This window comes from Clupea harengus, chromosome 6 (genome assembly GCF_900700415.2).
Source record: "Clupea harengus chromosome 6, Ch_v2.0.2, whole genome shotgun sequence".
NCBI lineage: Eukaryota > Metazoa > Chordata > Actinopteri > Clupeiformes > Clupeidae > Clupea > Clupea harengus.
The window spans coordinates 8,178,751-8,194,606 of record NC_045157.1 but is presented as its reverse complement, the minus strand read 5'-3'; the positions used below and the strand labels follow the sequence as shown (position 1 = coordinate 8,194,606).

General features: G+C 47.1%; 2 protein-coding genes across 6 annotated transcripts; both read right to left on the bottom strand.

Moving 5' to 3' along the window:
- Positions 1-1,941: 1,941 nt before the first annotated feature.
- LOC105897440 (alcohol dehydrogenase class-3-like) lies at positions 1,942-12,154 on the bottom strand. 5 transcript variants are annotated; one of them, XM_031568909.1, is made up of 10 exons: positions 6,856-8,694; positions 5,993-6,034; positions 5,770-5,871; positions 5,489-5,639; positions 5,273-5,360; positions 4,680-4,899; positions 4,215-4,475; positions 3,499-3,631; positions 2,983-3,121; positions 1,942-2,387 (listed from the first exon to the last, which is right to left on the bottom strand). In XM_031568909.1, the coding sequence occupies exons 1-10, from the start codon at positions 7,072-7,074 to the stop codon at positions 2,363-2,365; spliced, it is 1,380 nt and encodes a 459-aa protein (XP_031424769.1). In that variant the 5' UTR covers positions 7,075-8,694; the 3' UTR covers positions 1,942-2,362. The 5 variants fall into 5 exon arrangements, 4 of the variants coding, with proteins under 4 accessions (XP_031424769.1, XP_012679824.2, XP_031424771.1 ...); XM_012824370.3 differs by lacking the exon at positions 6,856-8,694 and adding an exon at positions 6,550-6,794; XM_031568911.1 differs by lacking the exon at positions 6,856-8,694 and adding an exon at positions 6,217-6,542.
- Positions 12,155-13,385: 1,231 nt separating this feature from the next.
- LOC116220760 (gastrula zinc finger protein XlCGF46.1-like) lies at positions 13,386-14,879 on the bottom strand. The gene has a single exon (XM_031568912.2). It carries the CDS (start codon positions 14,761-14,763, stop codon positions 13,459-13,461), a length of 1,305 nt encoding a protein of 434 aa, XP_031424772.1. The 5' UTR covers positions 14,764-14,879; the 3' UTR covers positions 13,386-13,458.
- Positions 14,880-15,856: the final 977 nt, after the last annotated feature.

Sequence of the window (15,856 nt, the reverse complement as noted above, 5' to 3'; positions counted from 1 at the left end):
CACACACACACTCACACACACACACACACACACAAACACCCAGAAAATATAATAATTAAAGGAGAAATCTTTTGATCCCAATCTAAATATTGTGGAAGACAATTCAGCCCCTTTGACATTTTTTCTGCTCCAGGCTATATTTGCTCTGCAATATTTACCTATGCTGGCATTTCTGTTGTTTGTCAATTTTCCCTCCAAGAGCCTGGCATGTCTGTCGGAATGATGCTGGCTCTGGTAAACGCTTGATATTTGCCTGGCGGAGAGAGGGGGGAAAAAAAGACCCAAAGGGTGCTTTTATTTTCCTCCAGGAGCAAATCGTTATTCTTCATTAGAGCGTGAACCTCTTTCGTCTGGCTCTCCTGGCTCCCACTCCCGGCCTGATTATTTAAAAGCACCATTTCTGTCAATAGATTTATCCTCTCATAAATTAAAGTGTGCGGTAACATTCATTACATGAAGACCTGCCATAAAGAATTTAAATATGTCAATGACACGTTTTGTTGTTTTACTTATATAAATAGATAAATATAAGTGTTTGTGTGTGTGTGAACTAACCCTAGCTTTGGTTGCAGAAAATGTGTGTGTGTGTGTAAAACATAAATGTCCAAATCAAGATGAAAAGGCGGACATCTTCTAGCATTACAGAGACAGATACATCTTAAAAGAGACGTTGTCTGTGTCTGTGTCTGTGTGTGTGTGTGTGTGTGTGTGTGTAACACATGTAGTCATCTGGGAGGCCAACCCCAGGGCCAGGCCGTGAGTGTGTAACCTCTCTGTCTGCAGTCCCTACACAGCCCTGCCGTTAACTCGACTTCAAACGCAGATATGGGAAAGCGGAACGCTTCACTCACACACGAGGGAGACGCTCGTCCCCGAGGCGCGCCATATAAATCTGCCTGCAGCAGCGTGCTCAGCGTTTACTGATGAGGGTGCCAAGTCTCACCAGCACCTGTCACCACTCGTCTTTTCTTTCTCTTCCCTCTTTTGATGTCTTTCTTTCTTTCTCTCTCCTCCAACCCCTCCCTCCCCTCATCTCTTCTCTCTCCCTCTCTCTATTCCCCTTTCTCTCTCTCTCCCTCTCTCTCCCCCTTTCTCTCTCACTCCCTCTCATTCTCCACAGAGAGGAGGAAAAATGGTGGCTTTGAATCTCTGATTGATTGCTCACTTGAGTGTTGGCGGGAGAGTCTTGTGCGCGGGAGGCACCGTTTCGGTTTTCCATTTTAGATAAAGATGGAAAAGCGCGGAAACTGCCAAGGGTATCCGATCTGAATGGAACTTCAATAAAGCAAATTCCTAGACAGCTATTTCTGAGCATCGCCTCGACGCACAGACAGGGACGCTCCCCTCCCCTCCCCTCCCCTCTTTGGCCGGCCGGCCTTCCGTCTCCCTGGCCTGACAGGCCGCAACTGTTGTTCTAAGCCTCGGCGGGAGCCATATTAAATCAATATATAATATTACCAAGGTCAGGGAGAAACCCACAGTGGGCGGATAGGTTTTCCCGACCCCTGACGACACAGACCCCATCTGTCTCGGGGTGACAAAACGTGCTTTTTGTTTTCGTAGCCGCAGCGGTCGGCTCCTGCTCTATGGGGACGCATGAGAGAGCGGTGAGCCGATCCGCCCCCGGAGCAGAAACAGAGCATGTTATAACAGAGCACTGTTAGACCATCAATGGCGTCACACAGACAGCGGGATTGATGGGAATAAATTGAGCGTGTGAAAGTGTGTAGGGAGAACAGCGGGGCATGGGTTAGGCTACAGTAAACCTGAGATGCTTTGTCTCGGGAAGAGCAGCAGGGGGTGACCCGTAACACACACCAGAACACACTCTCATTGCCCGATCGCTAGAGCAACCCAGTGAGACAAACACTCTTGTGTGGGCCAAGACTGACATCTAGTGGCGACTAGATAGAACTGCAGTAATTGGGTTCATGTTCACGCTGGAACAATGCACACTTTAATTATTTTACATCTAGTGACAATTTATTACAGACATGACAAATATTACTTCAAATGTCAGTTTTTATATTGTAAAAAAACTCTTGAGGACAGTGGGCAGTGAATTTAACATTTCTAACTTATAATGCAACATGAATGTGAATATTCACTGAAAATCATTTCATTATTATTCAACCATACGGTAAATGAGCAGAACCACAGAAATACAAGAGAGTGAATATCTTTGGTGTCCAGAAGACCACCGAGGTCATATTGTCCTGCAGTCTGTTCTCCCTGCTCAGATCCATGAGTGGGTTCCACGTCCCTCCTCCTGCACAGGCGGCCATCGCTCCTCTCCACAGATGGGGCCCTGTCTCCCACTCAGCAGAGCAGCTGAGTCACTCCATCACATCACACGTCCTGCTCACATTTTTATGATGCTACGAATACTGCAGCACAAGGACAGAGAGAGAAAGAGAGAGAGAGAGAGAGAGAAAGAGAAAGAGAAAGAGAGAGAGAGAGAGAGATAGAAAGAGAACCCAGCGTGAGCTTGCTGAGCCACAAACAGACCCACAGCCATGTTTGGGCTGATCAGATACAGTTGAAGGGTCATACTGTGGACGACTATTCCCTATTCTATGACTGGTCATGATGAGCTTCAGTAGGGCCCTATGATCTCTGCCCTGCGGTAAACGTGGACAGAATCGCAGAATTCAGAAGGGAAAATGGAAATCGCCAAATTTGACATTTTCAGATCAAATGATGGGAGAGATATACATTCAATAGCGTTATAGGAAACATTTGGCCCATGTGAGTGACACAGGCACGCCAAAGATGTTGTCAGAGAAAACTAGCCAAAGCTAATGAAACAACAACTTAGTGAATCTCATTATATCAGCCTCTCGCACTCAGTGGTTCGAAGTTTGCCAAATTGATAATTGATTGATGAAATTGATAAAACCAAATCTAGAAAAATATAACAGAAAACATGGAATCGGGCAAAAACTAAAACAGATTTCATAGAGCCCTCCTTGCTCGCCTCACCTTTGACCTCCAGCTAGCAGCTTGAAGGCGTGGTTGACCTGATCCAAGGAGAGGGTGTGTGTGACGAACTCGTCCAGCTTCAGACGGCCAGCCAGGTGCTCCTCCACCAACCCAGGGACGTCACGTACACTCTTCCAGCCTGGAGGATGACCAATCAGGAGAGAGGACACTGAGACTGAGTAGCCATGGCCAACCACAGGAGAGGGCAATAACTAGCCATGGCCAATCAGAAGAGAGCCAATGACTAGCCTAAGTAGAGATGAGTTGTCTTGGCCAACCACAGGAGAGGACACTGAGTGGACATGGCCAATGAAAAGAGAGGATACTGAGTAGCCACGCACCTCACTAAGGGTCTGTCTAAAAGTAATTAATTACATGAGAAAAATAAGCAACAACTATGTGTGTTTATATATATGTGTGTGTGAGAGACAGAGAGAAAGAGAATGTGTGTGTGTGTGTGTGTGTGTTTGCGTGTGCGTGTGCGTGTGTGTGTGTGGTACTAAGGACTCCTCTCACCCCCAAAGTAGGTGCCCTTGAGGGTGCGGCCCATGAGCAGGTGAAAGGGGCGGAGCTTCATCTCCTCCAGCTCGGTCCAGCCAACGATGACACACACCCCCCACGCAGAACGACATGACTCCAGAGCACTCCTCTAACAGAACACACACACATAAACACACACACACACACACAGTTTCAAGTTTCAAGTCTTTTATTGTCATATGCACAGAAAAACACAAAGGCAGACTGGGCACTGAAATTCTTAAGACAAGACACCGCACAACAACTTAACATAACAAAACATAACATAATATAACAAAACATAACATAACATAACATATTAGTACACATAAATTACACATATGATCCAACACATAATAACCCTACTAAATATACAAAATAAATATACAATCCAATATGCTAAACATATAATGACCTATACTAGCCTAATGAACCTATACTAACCAATAGTGAACCAACTGATACATAACAGATAGGACCTGGCCTGTCCACACCGTGGGCATAAACCAGAGGTGAACCGTTCACCGTATCACCGTTTTCTTTCTCATTTTTCTCTCTACCTCACCCACTCACTCTCTCACGCACACACACACACACACACAGAGAACCAACTGATACATGTATAACAGATAGGACCTGGCCTGTCCACACCGTGGGCATAAACCAGAGGTGAGCTGCAATATCACCGTTTTTTTTCACACACACACACTCACCATAACTTCCACGTCTCCAACACACTCCAGAGCGTAGTCCACCCCCCCTGCGGTCATCTCGACCAGGACCTCCTGCACGGGTCGGCTGTGGTTTCTAGGGTTCACGCACTCAGTCACGCCAAACTCTCTCGCCTTGGCAAACTTTTCTGGGTTCACGTCCACGCAGATGACCCGACCTGCCCCAGACATCACACACCCCATCACTGCAGCCAGACCCACAGCTCCCAGGCCAAACACCGCACACACTGACCCTGACTCAACCTGAATACACACACACACACACATACACACGCACATACACATGCACACACACACACAGGAGAGGTGCATAGGCATAGGTGAGATGCATTCAGGTGGAACAATGGAATGCGTACACAATGTCAAAGATCAACCCTGAGAGATGAAATTGAACTCACACTGGAACATTCAAACTTCCTGTTTTCAAGAATCCCATCCATCTCTCACCTTGGCAACGTTGACAGCCGCCCCGTATCCCGTGGCAACACCACATCCCAGGAGGCACACGCGGTCAAGTGGGGCATCTGGATGGATCTTGGTCAAGTTGGTTTCCAAGACGACGGTGTACTCGGAGAAGGAGCTGACGCCGAGGAACTGGAAGACCTGCTGCCCCCTACAGGTGATCCGACTCGTGCCGTCAGCTAGAACACCCTGCTGAGTCTTGCTCCTGTGAAGAGGAGGAGAGGAGAGAAGAGGAAAAAGGAGGAGAGAGGAGAGGAGTGGGAGTGGAGTAGGAGCATAGAGGAGGAGAGAGAAAGAAAGAACAGGGGAGCAAAGAAAAGAAGAGGAGGAGGATAGAAAAGGGAGGAGAAGAGAGAAAGAGATGGGAATAAAATTAAAAGAGGGAGAAGGGTGGAGAAAGGAGAAGAGAGGCGAGAAGAGAAAGGAGAGACACAGAGATGACAGGAGAGAAGAATAGAATAAAAGAGTAGTAGAGGAGGTCAGTAGTGGCCGACTCATCTCCGGATTAAAGTGAGTGTGTATATGATATATATGATAAGAGGAAGTGTTTGATGGTATTATGGATATGATTATCTCACCAGTTAGCTTTGCATAGGTTAGTCTTGGCACTGAGGCAACATTCACACTCGCCACACTGAGGCAGGAAGAGAGGGATGACTTTGTCACCTGTGAAAAAAACACACACACACACACACACACACAAACACACAGACGTGAAGCCAAGACCTGGCATATCCGGCAACTGAGGGTCAGCCCACCCACCTTTAGAGTCTCCATGCCCACCTGAGACTCACCTGGGGAGAATCCGGTGACACCGGCCCCGATGCTCTCCACCACCCCTGCGCCTTCATGCCCCAGTACCAGGGGAAAGGGGCGCAGCTCCATGCCCCTGCCTGCCCCGTGCAGGTATGCCCAGTCCGTGTGGCACACCCCACTAGCTGCTATCTGCCAGTGTGTAAGTGTAATAGTATTTGTTTCGATAAAGTGCATTGTTTGGTCTATTGCACTGATAGGCTATACAGTAGAGTTTGGGGCAAGGTTGATCCCTGGGTTAATCTCTCCGACAGAGGCCTACCTTGACACGGACTTCGTGTGCTTTGGGTGGTGCTACCTCCACCTCCTCCACGATCAAGGCCTCTCCCGCTTTCCAGGCCACCGCTGCTCTGCACCGGATCACCTGTGAGCGTCGGTGCCCACATCCTTAGGTTACAACATTTAGACTTCTATAGCCTATATAACTAATATAGCCCTATGACAAAGCCAGTAAGAATAAATATGAAATGGAAATAAATAACCACCTTCCCCTCGGTTCCCATGTCGCAGCCTTGTAGCTGGTCCTTCTTGAGATTTAAAAAAAAAAATGATAGCAGAAATTAGGCTTCTTGTATTTTTTCAAACGTTTTGTCGTAACAGTCAAAATTTCTGTCTAGCCTAGTGCAATGCAGATTAGCCTAACTGGTTAGGTAATGTAATGCGTATATCAGATTTATAGCCCAATTTTGCATTGCAAGACAGTGTCTACCTTTCACCTTTGGACCATTAGGCTACATCGCCTTAGTTACCAGTAGGCCTACGCAAAATTATGTTCCCAGTCTGGTAGCGCCCTTACGAATATGAACACGGGGAGGTTACAGCGATATATTTACCATCCTTACCCCATCAAGTTACAATTTTATGAATACCGAAGTGAGCTATGACAAAATACTGAATATTGCCACCATGAGCCCACCATGTAGCCTACTGAAAAAAAGGTTCCGTCACTGTATTGTCACATTTGAATACGCTTTGATTAATTTGCCTTTATAATTTAGGTTTACAAATAACTTCAGTGAGCAGGAGGCAGTTGTGCAGCTACCTTCTTCCTCTGTCAAGTTCACTTTCTGACAAGTATATAACATTCAGAGTAAAGCCTACAGCGCCATCATGTGGCTAAGCGGGCAGGGAGGAACATCTATTCTGATCAGTAAAATTCAGATTTATTGAAGCTGTGAGAATGTGTCTGCGTTTAAGAGAGGAACTCTTTGGAAAGGAGGAAAGTAGGCCTAGCCTACTTGTTGCCTATAGAAAATGTCCCCTTACTGCCCATTCTCCGAGCGAAGGAAATGTATGGATTTTGTGATACACATTGGTCACAGACAGACTCTGTGGACTGCAGACTAACCTTCAGCTCAGGTTCTTCTGATCGTAGCAGGAGAGTGGGTTGGTGAAAGGTCCTTCCCAAGTAATAAATACTCCTACTTTGAGACCCAAATACATGGGCAACTGCACCCACTAATGCCCATAAGAAATGCGTCTGGGAAATCGTATTTGTAATAAGGGATTCCTTGGAAATAACTTCTAAATGATTTATATAATTGAAAATCAAACGGAAAAAAAACATTTAGGGGAAAAATGTGTGACAAATTAACGACACATGTTTGGATGGATCATAACATACACTTGCAGTGTAAACGTAAACTGGTTCTTTGAGGAAATCTGTCATTACAACTCAAGTTCAATTTCTACAACTCCGTCACTTTCTGAAACGATTTGTTACTGTTGACTATTGACTGCTGATGCAGCTTATGCATTTAACCGTGTCAAGACATTCAAAACGGTCAATTCATTGCCCACAATTTAGAACACAATATTGACTGTTTCGGTTTACAGCTGGCTTGGTGAAACATGGCTGTTTAACAGAGGTTGATTGACAGTTGTACGTTGTAGCTAATTGCAGTGTAAAAAACCTGCTAATTATGGTAAACAAGCTGAACTGAAGTGAAAGTAATTATCTTAAAAGTTACTCAACTGCGGCAACTGGAATAGCCGTCAAACCAAGGTCTGTAAATTCTCACCAGATCATGGCTTGTGGATAAAGTCATGGTTACTTGTGGTTATGTTTAACATGGGCTATGACTTGATCATTTCAGTTTCAATGAGTCACGTGTACGTTCAGTGCTACACTCCTAAACCAAACTGAATCCAGTGAAATTCTTCCAGTCTGTAATGCACACAGAAAATGTAGGCAGGTGGTGTAAGACTACAGGACAATAGTCCCCATTGCCGTCTCCTACAGTCACACTGAATCGGGTGTGTGTGAAACCTCCTCCAGAGTTCAGTGTGCTTGCTAAACCAGATCCCCTACACACACACACATACTCACTCCTGGTCCTTGACTTGTCATGTTCCTGTGGAATACACACACACACACACACACACACACACACTACTGCTGCTGTGAAGAACAACAGGTGCCTGCTACCCCACACACTTTGTTCACCTCTTTTTGAGAAAGAGGAGGATCCCTTCCTAACCCACCTGCCTATTTAACACACACTTGCCAAACACAGCTCTACTGGTCCTTACACAGCATCAGACTTTGCAGAGGATTAAGCATGTTACACCTGTGCCAGATCTGCACCACATCACTTCCTGGGTCATGGGTCATCTGGGTTCATGTACTGGTCTGAAATCTGACATTTAGTTAACAATGTCCTTTCAGCAATCTTGACAATGACAATTATCCACATTCTATGACGTATGCTACATGAAATATCTGAATCTACCACCAGATAAGATCATCTTTAGCTGACTGACAGAAGAAGCATCAATCCCCAAACACAACACCACTGTGTCCTTAGTATACTGATTAAAACAAACAAATAAACAAACAAAAACATTAAGAGATGAAAGACATCTAGAGTTCAGGCTTGACATCATATTGTTAGAGAACAAGAGTATACCAGCTAAAATGAGTCAATAATGAATACCAAGCCTGCTTTTGTTTTGTTATCTGGTTCATCTTCCACTGAGCATCATGATTTTTTACAAAGAATATAAAATGTCTGTAAAATGTAACAAAATTCACAGGAATAACTGATGCCATACACCTCGACATACAGCATCAAAACAATGTCAGACACGTGAGTGTATCCTAAAGATTCAGTCCCATATCTATGATACACGCTTGTTTATATAAAAATGGCAGCACCCCAAAATGTCGGTAGCGGCTGCAGATTCAGGGGTTGTCCCCATGCACGGTCCGTATGTGGCTGTCCATGTGCGTCCGGCGCGTGAAGCGCTTCTCACACACGGGGCACTCCCACTGCCGCTCCCCGGTGTGTGTGCGCAGGTGCGACGTGAGTTGGCTCTTCTGCGTGAAGCGGCGGTCGCACTGGTCACAGCAGAACGGCTTCTCCCCGGTGTGCATGCGCAGGTGCACCACCAGCTGCGACTTCGACGCCACTCTCTTAGCGCACAGCATGCATGTGATCTGGGGCTTCGCCGAGTCCCCCTCCTCCAGCTCCCCCACCACCTCCCCGGGGTGCTCCTTCTTGATGTGCCCCGTCAGGTACTCGGACCGATTAAAGGCTTCTGCACACACGTGACACTTGAACGGTTTCGCGCCACTGTGAATCAGTTTGTGCCGCTCCAGGTGGTACTTCTGTACAAAGCCCTTGCCGCAGGCGGGACAGGTGTGCGGCTTCTTGCCGGAGTGGCGCAGCAGGTGGCGTTTCAGGTAGGCCAGGTGTGTGAACTGCTGGCCGCACTCGTTGCACATGTACTCCTTCTTGCCGGTGTGCTCCATCTGGTGGATGCGCAGGTTGGACGAGCTGACGAAGCGCTTGGCACACTCCTCGCACGCGAACGGCTTCTCGCCCGTGTGTGTGAGGCGGTGGCGCTCCATGGCCGCTCGGCACTTCACCAGCAGGCCGCAGGTCTCACAGGTCACCGGCCCGGCCCCCGCACGAGGCTTCCTCGCTTTCGTCAGTGAATCCGAGCCCCCAGCTTTTCTCAATTTGCTACTTGCCTTATCAGAGGTGGAGCTTCTCTTTTGTTTAGATGGCCTCTCTGATTCGCCGTCCTGTTTTTCAGAACTCTCTTCATCTTCCTCATCTTCCGTGCGCATTTTACTCCCTCGCCTCCGTTTCACAGCTCTGTCCTTTTCGGGTTTGTTGCCTTCCTCTTCATCGTCACGGGTGTCGTCCTTGACTCGTTTTCTCAGGCCACACCTGCGCTGTGTCGCAGCACCTTGCTCCGATTCGCTGTTCTGCTTCTTCTCACTTGGATTTTTGATGCATCCTTTCTGTGACTTCCGACCTTTTGATGATGCTGTTTTCTCTGATCCATTCTCTTCCTCTCTATTGCTCTCTGCATCACTCTTCTCTTTCTCATCTTCCTCCTCTCTATCGCTCTCCTCTTCGTCAATATTCTCCTCTTTGACTCTTGTTATGTTGTGGACTTGTTTCTTCAGTGCACGTTTGCGTTTGGTCGCTCCATCTTGCTCCGATTCCTCTCCATCGTTCTTCTCCTCTCCATTGTCCTTCCTCCTCTCCTCTTTATCCTCATCCTCACTCTCTCCTCCATCATCTTCCTCTCTGTTTTGTCTCTTTCTCCCTCTCTTCTGTTTTGGCTCCTCTCTACTGCTGGTCTTTCTCCTACCCCGCCTCTTTTTCACTGGCTCCTGCCTCTCATCTGTGTCATCACTCTCTGATTGGTTGTGCTGCTCTCCATCACTTCCCTCTCCACCATCCTGGTTCTCCGATTGGTTCTCACTCTCCTCGCTGGACCGCGTCACCACCCGATAGCTTGAGTCCACTTTGGCCACTCGCGCCTGCTTCTTCTTGGTCGCCGTGGGCACAGCCCTAGAGGCACGGGCGTGAGCCCTACCCTGGCGAGCCACCGGTTCATCCTCTCCCTCGCTGCCCAAACCCTCCGCTCTCTGCTCGTCCTCTTCCTCCCACAACGATTCTCTCCTTTTCTCTCCACGGCCACGATGGCCTGCCCCAAAGGCTCTGCAATTTGCTTGTTTTTTCTGCTTCCTGTAACTGGTTCGGGCTATAGGGGGTGTGTTGTGGTCAGAATCTATATCTGAATCTTCACTGCATAACGGAGCTATGTCATTAGTCAAAGGAGCTGAAGACAGGGAACAAAATACAAGAGTCAAGGACAGCAAGGGTGAAGAAAGAAGAGCACATACAGAAAAACGCACAAATGGCCGTGACTGGTATTCGCCTTTGCTGAATGAAACTCACAACAGGCTGGAAACTTGACCTGTGTAACTAGATTCAATATTCACAGGTCTGTTGTTGGACAATATTCGCTTATCAGAGCAATGTGCCATACAATATTTCTATATTAGATATCAATTTTAGCTCAGAGTTTAGCCAAGTGTAGATCCCAGGCTGCACACTACAAAGTTAGTCATATAAAAACCAAAAGGCCAGCTTGTGGAAGTCATTCTCTACATACATCATTACAGTTGTTGACGCTACAGACTTCACTACTACATTATGCGGGCTTGGATAACCTAGCTCTAATTTACATAGCGCTACAATCAACATTCTCATACCGCCTGGAGCCAGTTGCAACAAATAATGGCTGTATTATGAGGGAGTATAACGCTAACTTCCTGGAGTCGTCTGACGACCGTTCACAACGATGGACATTAACGCATCCAGATTACACAGCTAGTTAACTTACAAAATCTTTGCATCATTTTCGCCGGCTCCAGTGCGCAAATATCTACCATGTCTTCCGTGGTCTACCACCACTGACTTCCCACTGAGTAACCAGATCTCAGTTGGGTTTACTTCTTCTTCTTCTATTACTGAGTCTACTAGCGTTCGAGACTCTCTTGCGCCCCCACACGGAGCAAAGGATGACCCGACGATACATTGTCATCTAATCTACCTGATGAATTTCGTGGAAATAAATTAAGATATCATTGATACAACTCTCCGTTTTAATTTTTTTTATATAGCCTAAATAACGAAAAGTGAAAATAATGTAGCCTACCCTAGTCAATTGATCTGTGCTTCTTGATGGACACTTATGCCCTACAATATAACAACACTAAGAGAAACTTTAGATCACCTCAGAGCCACAGACATTTCGTCTCTGCTTTTTAATGAACAGTAGCCTACTGTGTTTTTGGCACACCTGCAACACTGCTGTATATTGATTATGCTTAATAAATGACATGAATAGCTTTTAATTATCAATTAACGACATTCAAATTGCAGCAAACAGAAAGTAGGCTACATAAATCAATCTCACTATTTCAAAAAGTGTCTTTGGAAATCTAAATAGGATATTTCCTATAGACACAATAATGCAGAGAGTAAGTGCGCCAAGACAAATGGCTAAAACTCTGGCAAAAAAAATGCATGTCTGAATGTGGGGTTTATTGAACTGTATAGGTTTGGGGATGTGGCGTCTCAAGGCAAATCAAGAGTCTAAAGGGCTGTTAAAGTAACACTATGCAACAATTTGACACTTTTTGAGATATGGTTTAATGGGCAACTAGTTTAGGTACCATCCTCAAAATCATTTTGATAGCATATGGTCATGTGAAGGACAGATAAACACCTGTGTTTTCCCCACTAGCCAACCAGGATATGCCCTGGCCTATGTAGTTCTGTGTAACAGGCTGGTACACCCTGCAAAAAGGAAGAAACGCTTTCACACGCATGACATTGCCAGTTAAACTGCATGCCTTTTAGGTAGTTAGCTTACTGGTTTTGGAACAGAACGCCGTATTGCTGCTTTAACACCAGTCAGAACAACCAACAAGACCTGCCAGCGACAAGGACTTCCTAATCTGCGAGTGTGGAGTGGAGGTCTGGTGGTGCCTGAATTGTCTGTTGTTGTGGACGGATATGTCTATTCGTACCACCCCACAGAGGGAGAAAGAAGGTAAATTAACACAATCTTTTTACATTGGGACATCTCACATCCTGACTGACTGACTGACTGATGCAGACCTTCACCACAAGTTAGTTCATAAAAAGCTGAAATATAATTTAAATTATGGAAATTAAAATTAAAATACAGAACTAAATGTGCAAGTGTACTGTTAAATCTGCAACCAGGATATTCACAGAAATACACATTTCATATATAGGAAATACTGTGAATACGATCCAAACCAACACTACATTTAAGAATACTAAGGAAATGTTCAGTGCTTGAAAAGTTCCCTGTATGTGCCAGCACCAAATGTAATGTTCAGTGCTTGAAAAGTGACCTGTATGTGCCAGAACCAAATATATGGAAAACATTTATCCCAGGATGCATTAGGAAGAATCCATTTCCCAAACCTCTGCTGTGTGTTTGAATTATTGTGTGTGTGTAGATATGGCAATACCCCATAGGTCATCTGTGTGTGTACAATCAGAGTTTGTCCCTGTGTGTGTGTGTGTGTGTGTGTTGCCCCGAGCTGTAAAATCAGAGTTTGCACCTGGGTGAGTGTGTTGCCCAGGGTTGTAGATTCAGAGGGTTTCCCTGTGTGTGTATATGTGTCTTGGTGTGTGTGTGTGTGTGTGTGTGTGTGCCCCAAGCTGTAAAATCCGTTTTTCCCTATGTCTGTGTGTGTGTGTGTGTGAGTGAGTTTGTATGAGAGTGTCTTGTGTATGTGTGTGTGTTCGTGTGTGTGTATGTGTGTATGTGTGTTTGTGTGTGTGTATGTGTGTATGTGTGTGTGTTCGTGTGTGTGTATGTGTGTATGTGTGTTTGTATGTGTGTATGTGTGTTTGTGTGTGTGTTCGTGTGTGTGTGTGTGTGTATGTGTGTATGTGTGTATGTGTGTGTGTGTGTGTGTGTGTGTGTGTGTGTGAGTGTCTTGTGTATGTGTGTGTGTTCGTGTGTGTGTATGTGTGTTTGTATGTGTGTATGTGTGTGTGTGTGTATGTGTGTATGTGTGTGTCTTGTGTATGTGTGTGTGTTCGTGTGTGTGTATGTATGTGTGTATGTGTGTGTGTGTGTGTTGCCCTGAGCTGTAGAATCAGAGTTTTTCCCCATGTGCACTCCGCCTGTGTTGGTCCATGTACGTCCGGCGAGTGAAGGATTTGAGGCAGAGGAGACACACCCACGGCTTCTCGCCCGTGTGTGTGCGCTGATGTGCGTTGAGCTGGCTCTTCTGGGCGAAGCTGCGCTCACACAGGTCGCAGCTGAACGGCCTCTCACCCGTGTGCACGCGCATGTGCACCGCCAGCTGCGAGGGCCCCGGCACCACCTTACCACACTGCTCACAGTGGATCCCGCTCCGGGCCTTCTCCTCCGCCTCCTCCTCCACCTCCACGCCGGGGTGCTCCTTCCTCACGTGCGCCATCAGGGTCTGGCTGCGGCTGAAGGCCTCGCCGCACACGCCGCACCTGAAGAGCTCGTGCGTGCGCTTGTGCCGCTCCAGGTGGTACCTCTGCACGAAGCCCTTGCCGCAGGCGGGACAGGTGTGCGGCTTCTTGCCGGAGTGGCGCAGCAGGTGGCGTTTCAGGTAGGGCAGGTGCGTGAAGCGCTGGCCGCACTCGTTGCACGCGTACTCCTTCGTTCCGGCATGTTCCATCTGGTGGATGCGCAGGTTGGACGCGCTGACGAAGCGCTTGCCACACTCCTCGCACTCGAACGGCTTCTCGCCCGTGTGTGTGAGCCGGTGGCGCTCCATGGTTGCCTTGTTTCTGCACAGGATGCCACACGTCTCGCAGATCATAGGCCCCTCCCTTTGACGACGCTTCCCCTCTGTCTTGGCCAATCGTGAGCCACCGTCCTCCTCAACACCGGCCCATCTCTTCCCGCTGCATTTCAGTTTAGTCGCTTTGCTGTGCGTCCGTTTTTTCCTGAGATGCTTGTCTACTGAGTCACGGTCCTCTTCTGATTCGCTGTCCAACGTCACGACAACGCTGACAGTCTCCGCACATGCTCTCCTCCGCCAGCTCCGCCTCACTGATCTCTCCTCGTCTGATTGGTGATTTTCCTCCCCGCTGACCGTTACTCTGTCGCAGACTGGCTTCCGTTTGGTCGCAACATCTTGCTCTGATTCCTCTCCATCGTTCTTCTCCTCTCCATCGTCCTTCAACCTCTCCACTTTTTCCTCCTCCTCGCTCTCTCCTCCATCACTTTCCTCTCTCTTTTGTTTCTCTCTCCCTTTCTTCTGTTTTGCTTCCTCTCTACTGCTGGTCTTTCTCCTACCCCACCTCTTTTTCACTTGCTCCTCCCTCCCACCTGCATCCTCACTCTCTGATTGGTCACCCCGCTTCACCACCCAGTAGAGGGAGTCCACCTGCCTTTTCTTGGTTGCCATGGAGGCGTTCATGGAGGGACCGGTACGAGTTGCATTCCGGTGGGTGACCGGTTCATCCTCTTCATCCTCACGTGATGACTTCACTCTCTGCTCTTCTTCCTCCTCACATGATGTCTTCTTCACTCTCTGCTCCTCTTCCTCCTCACATGATGTCTTCTTCACTCTCTGCTGCTCCTCTTCCTCCTCACATGATGTCTTCTTCACTCTCTGCTGCTCCTCTTCCTCCTCACGTGATGTCTTCTTCACTCTCTGCTGCTCCTCTTCCTCCTCACATGATGTCTTCTTCACTCTCTGCTGCTCCTCTTCCTCCTCACATGATGTCTTCTTCACTCTCTGCTCCTCCTCCTTCCTCTTCGTCCTCTTCCTTCCACCCCACCTGCTGCCACACTGCCCCGCCCCCCTGGCTTTGCATAGGCGGGGTGATGTGTGAGTGGTCTTAGTGGGAGGGGCCTCTTCCTCTGACTCCTCCTCACTGCTGGACCAGCCAGCCACCTGACCAATGAGAGGAGCTGCAGAGAGAGAGAAGAGATGAGGACAGAGAGAAAGAGAAGAATGATGGAGCCATTTCAAACATGTATCAGGACAGATGAAGAGAGAGTACGAGGCATGAAATCACCCCCACCCCCCTAAAGAGACTGCTTTAGAAGGGAGGAGGGAGAGGGAGAGGGAGAGAGAGACATATATCCAGTAAAATTAATCCAGAAGGTGGCATTGTTGCCTAATAAACTGATGTGTGGCCGACATGCCTTGAGGTCCAAAAGATGTGCCTTAGGCTACATTACAGCTTAGAGTAACAGTCCATTCTGTCAAAGCTTATGAATTAAAGGCACAGAAATCACTATATAAGGCAAAAATGTATTCCATCTTTGAATGTAGATGAATGTAGTTGTAAATTTCACCTACACATGGATATAATAACTGTTGATTGACAGTTTTAAATCTTCTTCCCTTTGACTGATATATCCAAAGACCAATAGTCACTTTAAAATGTAATATCGCATTTTCATTAGCTAGCTTTTTCAAAACCGCTGTAAGTGAGTAGAGTACGCTAACCAGCAACTAACAAGCAGAGGACGCACACTGAAGTAAGGAGTGGACTCCTAGT